This window comes from Balaenoptera borealis (genome assembly GCF_965194805.1).
Source record: "Balaenoptera borealis genome assembly, chromosome: 15".
Lineage (NCBI taxonomy): Eukaryota > Metazoa > Chordata > Mammalia > Artiodactyla > Balaenopteridae > Balaenoptera > Balaenoptera borealis.
Window position 1 is genome coordinate 80,791,598 of NC_138871.1, and position 19,844 is coordinate 80,811,441.

The 19,844-nt window shown below is 37.7% G+C and overlaps 1 protein-coding gene across 2 annotated transcripts in view; it reads left to right on the forward strand.

Moving 5' to 3' along the window:
- The window catches only part of NBAS (NBAS subunit of NRZ tethering complex), a 345,856-nt gene that overhangs the window by 124,750 nt on the left and 201,262 nt on the right, over nt 1–19,844 (forward strand). For both annotated transcript variants that reach the window (XM_082357496.1, XM_082357497.1), the window contains 2 exons: nt 3,199–3,282; nt 10,462–10,615. In XM_082357496.1, the coding sequence (XP_082213622.1) occupies nt 3,199–3,282; nt 10,462–10,615 (238 nt within the window). The remainder of the gene's footprint in view (nt 1–3,198; nt 3,283–10,461; nt 10,616–19,844) is intronic.

Here is a 19,844-nt window from a genome sequence, read left to right on the forward strand (position 1 = left end):
AGAATGGACTTGAGGACATGGGGAGGGGAAGGGGTAAGCTGGGACAAAGTGGGAGAGTGGCATGGACATATATACACTACCAAAGGTAAAACTGATAGCTAGTGGGAAGCAGCTCCATAGCACAGGGACATCAGCTCGGTGCTTTGTGACCACCTAGAAGGGTGGGATAGGGAGGGTGGGAGGGAGGGAGACACAAGAGGGAAGAGATATGGGGATATATATATACGTATAGCTGATTCACTTTGTTATAAAGCAGAAGCTAACACACCATTGTAAAGCAATTATACTCCAATAAAGATGTTAAAAAAAAAAAAAAAGAAAGGAAAAGAAATTTATATTCTGACTGGGGAAGAGGTCCTGTCTGTTTTTTAAACACTATCATTTGATTCATGGTAAAGAACTTATGGTGTTTTTATAGCAAGCATTTTGAACTCCTAAAATTTGTTTGAAAATAATTTGCTTTATAGAAGCATCCTGGAAGAAAATCAAAGAGCAGAAAGGTTTATTTTATTTTATTTAATTAATTAATTTATTTATTTTTTATGTAAGTGTTGATGATGAAGCCATATTTGGCAGAATTTAGTTTCATGAGACTAGTACTAGTGATCTAATGGTGTTGAGATTGGTTTTATATTTCAGTTTAAATGTGTCCTTCAGATATGCATGTAAAAGGTCCTTATTGGGTCGTCTGAATTAAAATTTGGGAAGGTTCATATTGCCCTCTACCTGCTGTGCACAATCTAACTGGTACCTCTGTCTAACCTGGTGACTATCTACTAGCCAGAAGGGTAAGCTTTGGATTCTAACTGTTGAGCTGTGTTTGAATCCTTGGCTCTGTCATTTATCGACTTTATGAGGAGGGGCAAGTTAACCCGGGCCTCAGTGTTCTCATTATAATACGAGGAAGATAATATCACCTACGTTAGGTAGGACTAAATTAGGTATTGTATATTACAAGCATTTCATCCTGACTGGTCCATAGTGAGAGATCAATAAATATTAAAGATTATGCTATTGCTGATCATTGCTGATATATTACTACTAGTATTCTTATCATTAAATCAGTGGTGATCAGAACATTTAGAAACGTTGAAACATTTAGTTGTGCTGTGCCTTGAAAATGCAGCAAAAATGCATCATTAACTTGGGACTCTATTAGGCCTACTTTTTGGAGTGAGCCTCAGAGCAGAACTTGTCTTTAATGTGTGTTTTGATAAAAATAGGCATGTTTTCTTACCCATTTCTGTTTACTGAAGCTTGACAAAGTTTTACAATTTTCTAGTCTTTAAATACCAAATAAATGTTATTTTGCTGAGAGACCCACACCATTACTAATCATTTTAGTAATAATTCTTGTATCTAATACGTACTTGGTATAGAAGATACAAATCTCAACTTGTGATAACATTTTTCTTAATTTTTTGGAAAACATTTTGTGTAGCTTGTGGAACCGTGTCTGCTTTAATTAGAAAAGGCAGGAATAGTTTGGTATGTTATTTTTTTTCCTTGTTCCTCAGTTCATTGGTACAATTTATTTTCATGTTGGAAGAGTGAGCATTATTATCATCATTGTATCCAAATGTTATCTTTTCTACTTTTCAGTGATCTGTGATAAAATATGAGTTACTGATGTGGAAGAAAATAAAATAGTTTTTACTTGGTGACAAATGAAGTAGTGTGACAGTGGCACCCATAGTGAACACTCTAATCGTCTTCATGACTCTGCAGTTTAACCCGTGAACTCACAGGCCTTCAAAAATGTATCTCTGGTACATAGTTTGCTAGGACATTACATGCTAGCTAAAAAGCAGGTAAAATACTGTGTTTTAAAAATATGATGCAATACATTTCTTATTGTGAATATCTAATGGGGAACTTTGAATTCGGGTACTTTGCACTAATGATAATGACTTCAAAGGGGATGCTGTTGGTAGATGAATTAGCCCTGCTCATTTCCAGATCTATTTAGCTTCTCTTTTCCTTGTAACCTCCACCGGTGGTCTCCTGTTCCATTTTACATGAAGACTAATCTCTTTACTTACATAATTTCTAAACGCTTATGAAGTATTTTTTGTGCAAGGCATGTTTCATAACTTAGTAAGATAAGAAATTGCGAAACATAACCTCATAATGTACAAAAGTGCAGTCCTTTCTCTGGGGCGATGATGAATTTTAGGAAGTGCTACTGTTGATCCTCAGATATGAGGTAAGATGTTTTACTGAACTGTAAAAGCAAGGCAATTGAAATTTGTGTTTAGAATTTTTGGCTTCATTCTTAATTCAGGATGTTTCCGTTGTTTTCATGGATTTATGGACTATTAGGGCTAAAAGGCACTTTAGAGGTGATGTTTGAAGTGCTTCACTTTAGAAAGTCACGCGTGAAAGACCGCGTAGCTGGTTAACAGGTGGATGCGTTTCCTTGTCTCCTGGTGCAGAGCACATTGCTCTGCTGTGCCACTTTACTGTCTTTACCTCACCCTTCCTTTGTAATTTATTCTTAACTCCACCCAATGAGGACTTGTCTTTTCCTCTTAGACTCTCCTTCTGTCATTTGTTAGTGATATTTTTTTACCTGCAGAATTATTTCTTCACTCTGGCTATTACCTGTCCTCTAGGTCGAGGCTGTCCAATATAGGAGCCACCAGCCACATGTGGCTATTTAAATTTTGAATAAAACTGATTAAAATTAAATAATCTTTAAGGTTTCTTTCTTCGTATCAGTGTCACATTTCAAGTGGTTAATACAGGTACATGTAGCTTAGTGGTCACTGTATTGGATAGCACAGTTAGAGAACATTTCTGTGATCACAGGAAGTTAGATTATAAGGTTTTTGAGGGCAAGGGACCATTTATGTGAGCATTAAGAACATAAAATATGGACTTTTGATAAGTATTTTAGAATGTGTGAATGAAAACATACCCATACCATCCTTTAGATTTTTTCCAAACTTTTTGTTTTGAATTTTTCTTTTCTTTTGAACCATTTTACGATCAAAGAGAAATCAGCAATTTGGTATTTTTTATTTACGTATTGTATATGATATGTATCACGTACCACTTACCATACCATAAACAGGAATCTTGTAGGTTTAAGGTTATAGGGATACTTTTGCATCATGTTCCTTGTGTTGCCACTCATTGAGGTAATGTGTATTTTAAATACTTATGCTTTTTTTTTTTTTTTTTTTTAATTTTAAGTTATGACGGTGACTCCTTGATGATCATTCCTTGGCGTGAACATAAACACCGAGATAAAGATTGGTGTGAGGAGTTGGAGTGCAGGTAAGAAAGAGCCAGCGTGAAAGCTCTTCATTTCTTTCTGGTATGGCTGAATAGAAGGCCCTGTGCAGGTGTGTTGGTGGATGGTCATTTATTTGATGGTGGCCCTGCTTGAGAGTTTGAGTGAAGTTTTTTTAAAAACTTGACTTTACTCAAGGTATGTTAAAAGTTCTTTTTTTTTTAAAATTAATTAATTAATTAATTAATTTTTGGCTGTGTTGGGTCTTCGTTTCTGTGCTAGGGCTTTCTCTAGTTGTGGCAAGCGGGGGCCACTCTTCATCGCGGTGCGCGGGCCTCTCACTGTCGCGGCCTCTCTTGTTGTGGAGCACAGGCTCCAGACGCGCAGGCTCAGTAGTTGTGGCTCACGGGCCCAGTTGCTCCGCGGCATGTGGGATCTTCCCAGACCAGGGCTCGAACCCGTGTTCCCTGCATTGGCAGGCAGATTCTCAACCACTGAGCCACCAGGGAAGCCCTAAAAGTTCTTTTAATGGAAAAATGTTAAATGCTCCAAAGGAATTATTCTACAAGTGGTCCTTGTATAACAACTCTTTTCATTTTGGGGTATTCCTTTTTACTCTTTGACTTATACAGGTATATTTTTCGTAGTTGTTTTTGATATGTGTGCAGTTTTGTTCTTGTTTCAGTTTTAATTTTCACTTTTATAAGACTTAACCATGGAAAGCCTCAGAACATGGAGGCATCAGGTCCCACAGAAGGGGGTGGGAGATGAGGTGTGGGGCTGAAATTCCTGATGATGAGCATTGGAATCCCTTTAGCCCACACTCCTCAAAGTCAGGTGAATACTCCCTGCTCATTTTACATTTGATATGAATCATCTTATGCCTTTGGATTTTTTAAAAACTGTGTGTATGAACTATCTGTCTGATAAATGTTAAATAAAAACCCTAACCAGTAGTATGATCATTGCAAGTGGAAAATTTTTTTAACTTTTTATTTTATATTGGAGTAGAGCCGATTAACAATGTTGTGATAGTTTCAGGTGCACAGCAAAGCAACTCAGCCATACATATACATGTATCCATTCTCCCCCAGACTCCCCTCCCAGCCAGGCTGCCACATAACAATGAGCAGAGTTCCCTGTGCTATACAGTAGGTCTTTGTTGGTTAGCCTTTTTAAATATAGCAGTGTGTACATGTCAATCCCACCCTTCCTCCCCACTGTAACCATAAGTTCATTCTCTAAGTCTGTGAGTCTGTTATGTAAATATGTTCATTTGTATCATTTCTTTTTAGATTCCACATATAATCATACGTTATTTCTCTTTCTCTGTCTGACTTACTTCACTCAGTATGACAATCTCTAGGTCCATCCATGTTGCTGCAAATGACATTATTTCATTCTTTTTTTATGGCTGAGTAATATTCCATTGTATATATGTACCACATCTTCTTTATCCATTCCTCTGTCGATGGACATTTAGGTTACTTCCATGTCTTGGCTATTGTAAACAGTGCTGCAATGAACACTGGGGTGCATGCATCCTTTTGGACCATGTTTTTCTCCAGATATGTGCCCAGGAATGGGATTGCAGGGTCATATGGTAGCTCTATTTTTAGTGTTTTAAGGAACCTCCATACTGTTCTGCATAGTGACTGTACCAATTTACATTCTCACCAACGGTGTAGGAGAGTTCCCTTCTCTCCACACCCTCCTCAGCATTTACTGTTTGTGGATTTTTTGATGATAGCCATTTTGACTGGTGTGAGGTGATATATCATTGTAGTTTTGATTTGCATTTCTCTACTCGTTAGCGATGTTGAACATCTTTTCATGTGCCTCTTGGCCATCTCTATGTCTTCCTTGGAAAAATGTCTATTTAGATCTTCTGCCCATTTTTTGTTTGGGTAGTTTGTTTTGATGAGATTAAGCCGCATGAGCTTTTTGTAGATTTTGGAGACTAATGTGTTCTTGGTCACATCATTTGCAAATATTTTCTCCCAATCTGTGGGTTGTCTTTTCATTTTGTTTATGGTTTCCTTTGCTGTGCAAAAGCTTTTGAGTTTAATTAGGTCCCATTTGTTTATTTTTGTTTTTATTTCCATTACTCTGGGAGACAGATCAGAAAAGATATTGCTGCGATTTATGTCAGAGAGTGTTCTGCCTATGTTTTCCTCTGGGAGTTTTATAGTGTCTGGTCTCACATTTAGGTCCTTAATCCACTTTTGAGCTTATTTTTGTGTATGGTGTTAAAGAATGATCTAATTTCGTTTTTTTACATGTAGCTGTCCAGTTTTCCCAGCACCATTTGTTGAAGAGACTGTCTTTCCACCACTGTATAGTCTTGCCTCCTCCGTCATAGATTAATTGACCACAGGTGCCTGGGTTTATTTCTGGGCTTTCTACCCTGTTCCATTGATCTATAGTTCTATTTTTGTACCAGTACCGTACTATTTTGATGACTGTAGCTTTGTAGTATAGTCTGAAGTCAGGGAGCCTGATTCCTCCAGCTCCATTTTTCTTTCTCAAGATTGCTTTGGCTATTTGGAGTATTTTGTGTCTCCATACAAATTTTAAGATTTTTTTGTTCTAGTTCTGTGAAGAATGCCATTGGTATTTTGATAAGAATTGCAGTGAATCTGTAGATTGCCTTGGGTAGTATAGTCATTTTGACAATATTTATTCTTCCATTCCAAGAACATGGTATATCTTTCCATCTGTTTGTGTCTTCTTTGATTTCTTTCATTAGCGTCTTATAGTTTTCGGAGTACAGGTCTTTTGTCTCCTTAGGTAGGTTTATTCCTGGGTATTTTATTCTTTTTGTTGCAATGGTAAATGAGAGTGTTTCCTTAATTTCTCTTTCTGATTTTTCATTGTTAGTGTATAGGAATGCAAGAGACTTCTGTGCGTTAATTTTGTAGCCTGCAGCTTTACCAAATTCATTGATGAGCTCTAGTAGTTTTCTGGCAGAGTTAGGGATTTTCTATGTATAGTATCATGTCATCTGCAAACAGTGACAGTTTAACTTCTTCTTTTCCAACTTGGATTCCTTTTATTTCTTTTTTCCTCTCATTGCCATAGTTAGGACTTCCAAAACTATGTTGAATAAAAGTCGTGAGAGTGGGAATCCTTGTCTTGTTCCTGATCTTAGAGGAAATGCTTTCAGCTTTTCACCATTGAGTATGATGCTAGCTGTAGGTTTGTCGTATATGGCCTTTATTACGTTGAGGTAGGTTCCCTCTGTGCCCACTTTCTGGAGAGTTTTTATTATAAATGGGTGTTGAATTTTGTCAAAAATCTTTTCTGCATCTATTGAGATGATCAGATGGTTTTTATTCTTCAATTTGTTGATGTGGTGTATTAGACTGATTGATTTGCAGATATTGAAAAATCCTTGCATCCCTGGGATAAATCCCACTTGATCATGGTGTATGATCCTTTTAATGTATTGTTGGATTTGAATTGCTAGTATTTTGTTGAGGATTTTTGCATCTATGTTCATCAGTGTTATTGGTCTGTAATTTTCTTTTTTAGTGGTATCTTTGTCTGGTTTTTGTATCAGGATAATGGTGGCCTCATAGAATGAGTTTGGGAGCTTTCCTGCAAGTGAAATTTTGAAGCTTTCTTCATGTTGGCACTAATGTTGGCAGTTTCCCTTCATTTTGTATCTTTCACTTTTGATATCTGAGTTAATGGAATATGTAACTCTTAGTTACCTTTTACTCTCTGATGGCTTTTATTGTAATAGCAATTGAATGTCCTGCTGTGTTTTTGCTATTATTTGCTTTTAAAAAATTATTTTTTGAAATTTTTTATTAAAGTTGTATGTAGTTGCAAATAGATTAAAGATTTAAAATTTTCTGCAAATCTTGTTTAAAAAAAAAAAAAGCAACAACCAAAACCCATACACCTTTGTTCCCCTTCCTTATATCCTGCTCTCCAGGAGTAACTTCTTTCACTTCTTTTAAAGGATTGTTCTGATATTTACTCCAATCTCTGAGTAACATAATTGTATAGCTACCCCTTGAATTTTTTAGTTCTGGCCATTATCTGTGGACTTGCTTCAGTGCAAGATAATGGTTTAGTTTCTTTTTACTCCATATACTCTGTTCCTCCTTGAGTGTTTATGTGACCCCCTCTCCCCTTTAAAAATCTTCTATTGTCATTTCAGTAGAGTTTCAGGAAAAAGTGGAGCTTAATGCATGGTATGTATAAGCCCTATTTGACTAGAAGTCCACAATTGCCAGTTGTAATGAGAGATAGAAGATGGATATAAGTTGGAAAAGGTGGGAGGTTGATGCCAGTGGATACGGCGGAGGGAAGGTGTGTGATCCTGTTGCCCACAGTTCTCTCAGTTTAAGATGGTGCTTTTGACAGAGCAGCCCTCTTCCATTCACCTGATGCTTCCCATTTCTCCTTAGCCTGTGCCTTTTTATGATTCTAACAAGGAGATGAAAGGATTAAGGGCATTTCTTCTCAGACCAAGCACAGCAAGCTAAGTTGTAAGCAAAACTTGCTGTGCTGGAACTCCTAAAACTATAAAAATGAAAAGCTAGGAAAAGTTTGACAGAAGAAAAGATGCTTTTGAAGATGATACAAACTTTCCCAGATCATTTCTTTTTTTAATCCATTTTATTGCCTCCCCCACCTCCCCCAACGATTACTCCCACCCTGTACCCCTATGTCTGGCAACCACCAGTCTGTTCTCTGTATCTATAAGGGTGGTTATAGGATATCTCTTGGCTTTTTCATTTACAGTTGACCCTTGAACAACGCAGGGGTTAGGGGTGCCGACCCTCTGTGAACTCAAAGGTTTGCCTATAATTTATAATCGGCCCTCCCTCCGTAGCCGTGGTTCCCCATCCGTCGATTCAGCCACCCACAGATGGCATAGTACTATGGTATTTATTATTTAAAAAAACCTGTATGTGAGTGAAGCCACACTGTTCAAACCCATGTTGTTCAAAGGTCTACTGTAATTAATTCTGTCCTCCGCTAGATTCAAGAACACTGAAGGAAGAAAAACATGCAGTCTGTGTACTCATGAAGTATATAACCTAGCAGGAAAGGTGCTGCTGCTCTAAATTACTAATGTGATGCGTGTTTTGAAAGAGAAGTGCAGGGGCCACTGGGAGCACATAGTAGGGAGATCTAAACTTGGTGCAGGTCAAGGAGGTTTTCCCTGGGAAGTGGTATGAAACCTGAGACTTGAAGGATGAATAGGATTTAGCTTAGCAGAGGGTGAGTTTGGCGAATGAGGGGAAGGAGTGTTCCAAGCAGAGGGAAGACTGTTTGAAAGGCGCAAGGCGAGGTCCCCTTTAAGGACTGAAAATAAGACCTGGATTGTTGAAGTATACAGGACAAAAGTGACATTGGGATCAAGGTGAGGCTAGAATATTTTAAGGCAGATGACAAGCTACAAAAGGAGGCATGGGGATGATATAATCATGTTTCTGTTTTGTAAAAGACAACTGTATTACCTCGAGATAGCGTGAATTCAGTTTTGATCTTGTTGCATTTGAAATGCCTGAGAAACATCTAAGAGCATATAGAAGGATGATTTTGGAGCTTTCAAGTGAAGTCTGGGTTAGGCGTAAAAATATGGTGGTCAATTTATATTGTAGCATTGAAGGGGAGACCTAGAGAGAGTAGAGTGAGAAGACAGGAGAGCTGGAGAATTTGGAAGAGCTGTTATTTAATGGTCAGCTGGAGGAGGATATTCTAGCCAAGATGACTGAAAAGGAGCAGCCAGAAAGATGGGACATGTATAGCTTGACGGTATGGCACGACAGTATGACATGCTGGAACGAAAGACAAGCATGTTTCTAGAAGGAGAAAATGGTTAAATTCTGTGAAACAGTGCTGAGAGGGAAATAGATAAGGACTGAAAAAAGTATCAAAGGAACTCAAAGTTGCTTATGGGTATTTTTCCCCTGAAATGGGAAGATTTCAGGGGAAGGGATGTGACTTTTATGTGGCAGTGATGGGGAAGAATCACTGGTCAGAATGTTAATGACGGTTGTGAGTCTAGTTAAATAAAGGACTACCAATTGTAAGCACAGTAGGTTGTCTAAGTCATGTTGATTAAACACCCAAATATTTGTCAGCTTTGGGTGTGGTCATATATTATAACTGCTAGTAATTCCAATGAAAATAATACCTGTAAGTAAAAATTAAGCACCTGCTCCGGGCCAGACAGCGTTCTCTGCGTACTTTATCTATATTATTTTGAATATTCTTGCATGGTATTATTCCCATTTTTGATATGAGTAAAATGAATCTTAGACGAGTTTTAACTAATTTATGCAAGGTTTCACAGCTTTCAGTGATGGAATTGCACCTCAGTTCTGACTCTGAAGCCCATTGCCTTATAATAGTAATAATAATACCACTTGTCATTTACTGACTTACTTTAGATGAATGAATATCCCTAATGGAACACGGCCTTTTCCCCTATTTCCATCTGAAATATCTTACTTTAAGTTAATTTTTTTTTTTTTTAGTTCTTAACCATTGAAGGCAATTGGCCAGGATCGTCCTCGTAAAAGCTCCTCATAATTTGTGATCCCTGTGATGTTTTCCCTGGGTATCTTCCTCTTGATGTCGTTTCTTTTTCACTCTTGAAGGCACATAGTATAGAGTAGTTCCTTATTTTGCAAATTTCAGTGCATTACTATGTTGCTGATACCTACTAAAGTTATATTATCAACAAAAATAAGGCATATTTCCTCTTATTTTTATGAACGTGGAAAACAAGACTTCTTAATTTATCTTTGGATCAGAATCACCTGAGGGTGTTTTTACTAAACTAGGCCTGGCTGGCATCACAGGTCATTGTGACTTAGTAGACCTGTGGCATTTACCCAGCCATGTGCATTTTAAAGCTACCCTGGGTGATGCTGATTTTATTTAATACTTATTTGATTGATTTGTGGCATAGTTTTTTTGATTTATTGTCTATTCTGATTTTTTTTTAATTGGGAAAACTAATAGGAAACTAAATTAAGCATCCCCCAGATTTCCCATTTGTCTTGTAAGTGCGCAGATACATACAGGAAAACACACACAAACACACCCACCCACGCATACGTGCATACATACTGCCAGTCTCAGTAACTGCTCTCTCCACATGTCTGTCTCTGTCTCCCTCTCTGTCTTTCACAAAATTATAATTTCCCCTAGCGTTTCAATCAGTTATTAATTGTTCTTTCTGTGCTTTGCAGAATGGTGATTGAGCCGAGTCTCCCAGATGAAAGTGAGTTCTTGTACGCTGCACAGCCTGAGTTGCTGAGGTTCAGGACATCCCAGCTTGCAGCAGAGAAGGTTATGGACTGGTATCAGAGCAGAGCGGAGGAAATAGAGCATTACGCTCTGCAGGTGAGGCCGGCAGTGCTGTGTCAGATCCTTCGCATTCAGTGCATGTTTTGGCTGCTGACAGCAGTGCCAGGGATTCTGTATATATTGATAGTTTGCAAGGGACGAAATGAAAATTTTTTATTACTTTCATTCATTTATTCTTTGCTTCAGAAGCTTTTGTGGTATTTTTTTTTTTTTTTTGGATTCCTAAAGAGCAAATACATATAACAAAAGCTGTTCAAAACCTTTCTTTAAAATGTAAGCTGCAAAATATGTACATACTGATGCAGATTTTATATACATGCTTAATAGGCTTAATACCATTTCAAGTCGAAAGATTGTCTCAACATAGAAATGCTTGATTATTCCCCTGTTACATTGCATGAATGCAGTGGATTGTTATTTTGCTTTCCAGGAACCCTGTTTGAGGGTCTGTTTCTAAGGCTTTCCTGAAGTCCAAGCCTGATTTCCCTCTGTTCCCATGTGCCTTTACTGAGATGTGTAACAGCTTCATCAGAGGGGGGTGTAGAAGAGAGAGATGAGGGTTGTACTGTAGCTTAGGAGATCTAAATAGGAATCTGGACTCTTCTGCTAATAGACCTGGTGACTCTGGACCTGCTACCTACCTTATCTGTACCTTGGTTTTTTCAGGGGGTGAGTTCTTACACTGGCGTCAGTGATAACAAATAAAATGTACAGGAGAGAACATTAAAAATTCTTGCAATTGAGTTCTCTGCAAATGTAAGCAAAAGTTGTCTTCATCCTAGAGAACAGAAGTTGGCAATTGGGAGCAAAGAATGGCAGAATGGCCTTTGAAATCTCATTCAGCTCTATGGCTATACCACCCTGAACACGCCCTATCTCACCTGAAATCTCATTCAGGGTCTGGCCAGTGGGTGTCTTTTTCATTCTACTTGCAGTTTTGGCTTTGGGCTTCCTGTCCTACCATCAGTTTTTCATTTGTCAGGAAGGGTGATTTCAGAAGGTCTGATGAACAGCTGTATTGCAGGAAGGAATAAACCCCCTTGTTTAAATTTCTGCTTAGTGTATCTGGCACAACCCTGTGTCTCCATTTGATAGCCTTCTTGAATTTCTGCTTAATCTAATTCCTATTTTTAGTATTCATAGAATTGACGAATTATTTGCTGGAGCTGATGGGAATATTATAGATCAAACTTTTTAGAGGATGGCCAAGAATATTTATAATTGACTTTTCAGGTTTTTGAAGATGGCTAAGGACATTTGAAAATGTTTAGAATTCTAAGATACCAGAATGAAAAGAATCTCTGGAGGGGATCCAGTCTAATTCTCTGTGTTATAGATAGACAAACTAAGGTCCACAGGAAAGAAAGTGAACAGCTTGCTCAGGGACACACAGTAGCAGAGCCAGACAACATACAGGTCTCTGCATAGTTTTTCTTATAGAGTCCATATAAAAATGGACAATTACACAAATCTTAATGACTGAAAGCAAGATAAATTAATCCAAAAAAGTGGAGCTCAGTTCTCAGACCCATTGTATTTTTTCTGTAGCAAATATTTCGTAATACTTCCTTATAATCCTGATGTGAAAATCATGGACATGCCTTATTTGCAGAAATAGTTTCCAAAAAATTAATATAATGACTTAACTGTGATATATGGGATAAATAAAATATGTAAACGCGTGGTCATGAGTACACTAAAAAAGTGACTAAAGTCAGTGAGAAATCACTTTGAACAAGATAGCTGACATTGCAGACAGATTGAGGTGTATTGAGTTAAACACCACAGATTGCTGTCTGGGGCGTGAACGACTCATGGTGAATATTTTTTCAGGGTGATGGAAGGTAGGCAGGGATTAGCGCAAGGTGGTTGTGTGGGACTGCCCTGCACACGGTGGAATGTCTGTCATCCCTGGCTTCCACCCTTGAACGTTAGTAAGTTCCACTAACACTTGGGAAAGACAGAAATGCTTCCTCAGATTTTCGGAGCGCCTCCTGGTGGACAGTTCTGCTCCCATTGAGAACTGTAGTCTTAGACCAGTATCACGCATCTGGAAATGACCCGTTCATATCAGTCACGTTAAGCAAAGGCATTATTACTTTGCTGATTCAGGAGAAACTCACCTGTAAATAATTGATGAAGAAAGCTCTTAAGTGAGTCAAAAAGGTGCATTTTTGGTAGTTTGTACAGGCAAATGTAGGTTGTATACTGTGTAGCAGACATCTTTTAAGATGGATGGCATCATTTGATTTACAGGAGTTTACAAACACATGTAGTTTACTATTGTCTCTGGCTAACAAGAGAAGGGATTCTGTTTGGATCAGTTTTGTCTGAGCACTTCGTGGTTTTTAGCTGAACTTCTAGATATAACACTTGTTATTTCTTGCCTTTTTGATAGTAGCCATTGTAATGAGCATGAGGTGATATCTCATTGTGCTTTTGATTTGCATTTTCCTAATTATTAGTGATTTTGGACATCTTTTCATATGCCTGTTGGCCCTTTGTATGTCTTCTTTGGAAAAATGTCTATTCAGCTCCTCTGCCTATATTTTTTATTTTTTGAATTTTTGAATTTTATTTTATTTATTTTTTATACAGCAGGTTCTTATTACTTATCTATTTTATACATATTAGTGTATACATGTCAATCCCAATCTCCCAGTTCATCCCACCCACACCTCCCCTGCCACTTCCCCCCCCTTGGTGTCTATACGTTTGTTCTCTACATCTGTGTCTCTATTTCTGCCCTGCAGACCGGTTCATCTGTACCATTTTTCTAGGTTCCACATATATGCGTTAATATATGATATTTGTTTTTCTCTTTCTGACTTACTTCATTCTATATGGTAGTCTCTAGATCCATCCACGTCTCTACAAATGACCCGATTTCATTCCTTTTTATGGCTGAGTAATATTCCATTTTATATATGTACCACATCTTTATCCATTCCTCTGTCGATGGGCATTTAGGTTGCTTCCATGACCTGGCTATTGTAAATATTGCTGCAGTGAACATTGGGGTGCATGTGTCTTTTTGAATTATGGTTTTCTCTGGGTATATGCCCAGTAGTGGGATTGCTGGTTCATATGGTAATTCTATTTTTAGCTTTTTAAGGAACCTCCATACTGTTCTCCATAGTGGCTGTATCAATTTACATTCCCACCAACAGTGCAAGAGGGTTCCTGCATTCTTATTTATTTCACACTTAGCTGATGTACAGTATATGAGAAAACATCATTCTAAGGCCCTGTGATAAAAGAGATGAGGAAGAGAGCATTATGACTTCTGCCCTAAGACACTGAATTTTATGGGAGTGGCAAGCATTCAAGTCATATACTATTATATTAAACATAACTTTTTAAGTTCTATAATAAAGGTACAAAGAGAAATGTTGGTAGAAGACTAAGGAAAGGACAGATAATCTGACAAATAACAGGCGAAAGCATTTATGGAGAAGTATTGAAAATAGGTGTTGATGATAATGATTATGATAGCAATTAATAGTCCATGCAGTGCTCATATCCTGTCATGCACTGTTATAGGTACTTTACATATGTGATTTCCTTTAATCCTTGTCACCCTAGGAGATTAGTGCTTTCCTATTCCCATCATATATACTCACACTGAGGCATGAAAATGTTAAAAAAAGAAAAAGTCATTCACGGTCACAGACCTAGCATGTAAGGGTGCTAGGATTTGAACCCAAGTAGACTGGATCCAGAGTCCCTGTTCGTAAGCTCAACTAGGGGTAGACAGAGGAATGTGCACTTTTTCTTATGCCGAAGTCATGCAGAGAGTCAGTAAGATTCTTCAGTGCTGAGTCACCTCCAATTTCCAAAGACAGTGGAGACAGTGGCAGAACACATAGGGCACATTGGGAGGAAGCTGCCTCGGGCACTCATGGTTACATTTTGCCAGTTCCAGGAACTCAAATATGACAGAGAGAAAAGAGAAGAACGATATTTTCAAACTTTCCCTTGTGAGTAGATAAAGAAGACCTACAAAGTGTGATTAGATAGGTAGCCTTTTCCTAAAATCTCTTGTCTAATTTTTAACATGGTATATTCAGTATACAGTTAGAAATGTACTTCTCTGTCTGTTCAAGACATTTCAGTCTTGGGAGTCTCCTTTTAATAAGAGGACATACTCACATGTGTATCACCAAATGATAACACCTATTAACTTCTTCATAGAAATGAGTTGGCCTAAGGCCAGAATGTAGCAAGGGACCATCAGATAGGTTATCTGCAGTTGCAGAAGCTCCAAGAACAAAAAGACGGGTTGTAGAAGCCTCCAAAAACTTTTCACATGCCCGAAGGAAAGAACATGAGCTTTGAAGACAGAGATACATGCTTAGAATATAGGAGTACCTTTATCACACTAGCTTCAGGTTACTCAAGCGTGACAGTAAGTGATAAAAAGATAACCTATTGCACGATAATATTTGAGATCCTCCTGTCCTTACCTGACTCTTTAGAAGGAAAAGTAAGTGGGAGCAGTTCAGAAATCACTTTACTCAATGGAACCTGGGTAGTCAGCGTACCACAAAGGAAAAAAAACACCTCAATCATAATCAAAAGCAAGGTTTGTCAGTGCTTCCTTTTGTTAGTAAAGTTTTCCTGGGACACAACCACACCCATTCATTTAAGTATGGCCTGTGCTGATTTTCTGTTACAGTGGCAGAGTTGAACAACTGTGACAGGGCTCATAAGTCTAAAATATTCACTGTCTGGCTCTTTAGAAAACTTTGCATCCCCTGCTCTGAAAAAATCTAGAATAGCTGTGTTGCCTCGCACAATACATTAAGCATTGGAATCAGCAAATGGGAGCCCATAAGCCCCTATGAATTGTTTTATGACCACAGGACATATGAAAAAAGCGAAATGCATTTCTGAGATTCCTCACTGACAACAACTCTGAAGCCGTATATACGATTTCTAGGTTCTTTTTCTTTTCTTTTTTTCTAACATCTTTATTGGAGTATAATTGCTTTACAATGCTGTGTTAGCTTCTGCTTTATAACAAAGTGAATCAGTTATACAAAACATATGTTCCCATATCTCTTCCCTCTTGTGTCTCCCTCCCTCCCACCCTCCCTATCCCACCCCTCTAGGTCACAAAGCACAGAGCTGATCTCCCTGTGCTATGTGGTTGCTTCCCACTAGCTATCTATTTTACGTTTGGTAGTGTATATATGTCCGTGGCACTCTCTCACTTTGTCACAGCTTACCCTTCCCCCTCCCCATATCCTCAAGTCCATGCTCTAGTAGGTCTGTGTCTTTATTCCCATCTTGCCCCCAGGTTCTTCATGACCTTTTTTTTTTTTTTTTTCTTAGATTCCGTATATATGTGTTAGCATACGGTATTTCTTTTTCTCCTTCTGACTTACTTCACTCTGTATGACAGACTCTAGGTCCATCCACCTCACTACAAATACCTCCATTTCATTTCTTTTTATGGCTGAGTAATATTCCATTGTGTATATGTGCCACATCTTCTTTATCCATTCAACTGTCGATGGACACTTAGGTTGCTTCCATGTCCTGGCTATTGTAAATAGAGCTGCAATGAACATTTTGGTACATGACTCTTTTTGAATTATGGTTTTCTCAGGGTATATGCCCAGTAGTGGGATTGCTGGATCGTATGGTAGTTCTGTTTTTAGTGTTTTAAGGAACCTTCATACTCTTCTCCATAGTGGCTGTATCAATTCACATTCCCACCAACAGTGCAAGAGTGTTCCCTTTTCTCCACACCCTCTCCAGCATTTATTGTTTCTAGATTTTTTGATGATGGCCATTCTGACCGGTGTGTGATGATATCTCATTGTAGTTTTGATTTGTATTTCTCTAATGATTAATGATGTTGAGCATTCTTTCATGTGTTTGTTGGCAATCTGTATATCTTCTTTGGAGAACTGTCTATTTAGGTCTTCTGCCCAATTTTGGATTGGGTTGTTTGGTTTTTTGATATGGAGCTGCATGAGCTGCTTGTAAATTTTGGAGATTAATCCTTTGTCAGTTGCTTCATTTGCAAATATTTTCTCCCATTCTGAGGGTTGTCTTTTCGTCTTGTTTATGGTTTCCTTTGCTGTGCAAAAGCTTTTAAGTTTCATTAGGTCCCATTTGTTTATTTTTGTTTTTATTTCCATTTCTCTAGGAGGTGGGTCAAAAAGGATCTTGCTGTGATTTATGTCATAGAGCGTTCTGCCTATGTTTTCCCCTAAGAATTTTGTAGTGTCTGGCCTTAGATTTAGGTTTTTAATTCATTTTGAGTTTATTTTTGTGTATGTTGTTGGGGAGTGTTCTAATTTCATTCTTTCACATGTAGTTGTCCAGTTTTCCCAGCACCACTTATTGAAGAGGCTGTCTTTTCTCCATTGTATATTCTTACCTCCTTCATCAAAAATAAGGTGACCATATGTGCGTGGGTTTATCTCTGGATTTTCTATTCTGTTCCATTGATCTATAATTCTGTTTTTGTGCCAGTACCATACTGTCTTGATTACTGTAGCTTTGTAGTATAGTCTGAAGTCTGGGAGCCTGCTTCTTCCAGCTCCGTTTTTCTTTCTCAAGATTGCTTTGGCTATTCGGGGTGTTTTGTGTTTCTCTGCCTATATTCTAATTGGGTATTTGTTTTTTGTGTTGTTGATCTGTGTGAGTTCTTTATATATTTTGGATATTAACCCTTTATCAGATACATGATTTTCAAATATCCTCTTCCATTTGGTAGTTTGTATTTTCATTTTGTCGATGGTTCCCTTTGTTGCACAGAGGCTTTTTAGTTTGATATAGTCCCACTTGTTTATTTTTGCTTTTGTTTCCCTTGCCTGAGGAGACAGATCCAGAAAGATATTGCTAGAATAATGTCAAAGAGTGTACTGCCTATGTTTTCTTCTAGGAGTCTTAGGGTTTCAGGTCTTCCATTCAAGTCTTTAATCTGTTTTGAATTGATTTTTGTGTATGATGTGAAATAGTGGTCTAGTTTCATTCTTTTGCATGTGGCTGTCCAGTTCTTCCAACACCATTTATTGGAGGGACTGTCCTCTCTCCATTGTGTCTTCTTTGCTCCTTTGCCAGAAATTAGTTGTCCATATATATGTGGGTTTATTTTTAGACTCTTAATTCTGTTTTATTGATCTATGTGTCTGGTTTTCTGCCAATACCAGTTTTAGTGTTTAATGACTGAAATTTGGGTTACAAAATATTTATTCAGGTTTTTAAAAAATAGCACTAACAAAAAGAAAAAGGCCTATACTGGAATGCAAAATGAGTTATCATTTTTTACACTTATCTTTTTTCTTTATTTTATTAATACTTTATTTTTTAGAGGAGCTTTAGGTTTATAGAAAAATTGAGTAGAAAGTACAGAGTTCCCATATAGTCCCCTCACTTTCTGTCCTACCCACTAGTTATCCCTATTATTAACATCTTGCATTTGAGTGGTATGTTAGTTACAATTGATGAATCAAGATGTCTTTCAGTGGGCAAATGGATAAATAAACAGTGGTACATCCACACAATGGAATATTACTCAACTCTAAAGAAGAAATGAGCAATCAAACCATGAAAAGGTGCGGAGGAACCTTAAATGTGTATTACTAACTTAACGAAACCAGTCTGAAAATGCTATATACTGTTTGATTCCCATTATGTGACATTCTGGAAAAGGAAAAATGATGGAAACAGTAAAAAGATCAGTGATTGCCAGGGGTTGCTGGTAGAGGGATGAATAGATGGAACACAGAGAATTTTTAAGGCAGTGAGAATACTCTGTATGATACCATAATGATGGATACCTGTCAGTCTACTTTGGTCTAAACACACAGAAAGTAAACACCAGGAGTGAACCCTAATGTAAACTGTGAACACTGAGTGATCATGGTGTGTCAGTATAGGTTCATTGATTGTAACAAAGGTGCTACCCTGCTGGGGGATGTTGGTAACAGGGGAGGCTGTGCATGTGTGGGGACTGGGGGGATGTGGGGAATCTCTGTACTTTCTGCTCATTTTTGCTGTCAACCTAAAACTGCTCTAAAAAAGAAAGTCTGTTAAAAATAAAAACAAAGTTAGCACTTTCTGAAATATAATTTTTTAAGTCTAATTATAATTCCTAGACATCTTGATTTCTGTTTTAGTAATCAAGAATAGTTATAAAGATTTGCTGTGCACCTGAAACTATCACAAAATTGTTAACCGGCTGTACCCCAATATAAAATAAAAAGTTAAAAAAAATGAATAATTATAAAGAAAGGAAAGTGATTTGGGGGTGCTTTATTTAGTTGGCTGTATATGCTTTCATCTCTGATTTATTTAAAAACACTTATAATAGGGGTATTGTTCTTTAGCTTCATTTTATGTATTGCTGTTTCATGTGGCTTATGCGATAATCAAAGTGGTATCTGACATAGTTTTATCTTTTTCATTTTTACAGGTTAAACTGATGTAGTACTACTTCTTCCTTAGCGCCTATAAATGGCTTTTGGAAATCTTGTTTGTTGGTTTAGGAAAATGTGTACATATAGTGGTGAAATTTATCTATTGGGCGCTTGGGGTATGTGGTATAATTCTGTAAGTTGTAACAGAACCTACTTTAAGGTGTCAGTAATTTGCTTTTCAAACATTTTTACTTCAGTGATTATTTTGGAAAGCAACAACGTCAAAGTTGATATTAGAAACACAGATCTGGATTGCAAAATTGGTTGAGTGTGTTACAAATTGCTAATGTGCTATGTGTTCAAACTATTGCACAAAGTTGTGTTTTACATATCAAGTTTCTTCATACTTTCTGAGATTTTCTGAGTTTTTAAGAACTTGGTATACAGGTAGACGTGGCTTTTCCGACATTAATTGTCCTTTTGTTAAGGTATTGCCGGATCCCTTCCCTTTTGCCTCATGCCTTATCTACCTGTAGTTTTCCCTCTTATTTTTATTTGCGCCACTCTTTTCAACTGAACATGCAGTTCTTCTTTTTTCACCTCTTCACCTGTTGATCCCTGAGTCCTGGAAGGGCTTTGGGTGGATCTGTGATATCGCTTGGCATTTTTTCGTTGTGCTGCGTGACTGTTTCCTCTCCCCTTTTCCTCCTTTCCTCGCACCAACGCTTCCCTCATCATTCTCAGCAGTGATTTTGCTTTGTATTTCATGGGGAAAGTTGAGAAATCACTTCCATTTGCCCTACTCTTTCCAGCTTTCCCACAGGAGAGGTCTCTCTTGCATTCTCCTGAACTGGGGGTTAAGGCCATGTTAGATGATTTTGCTGTCA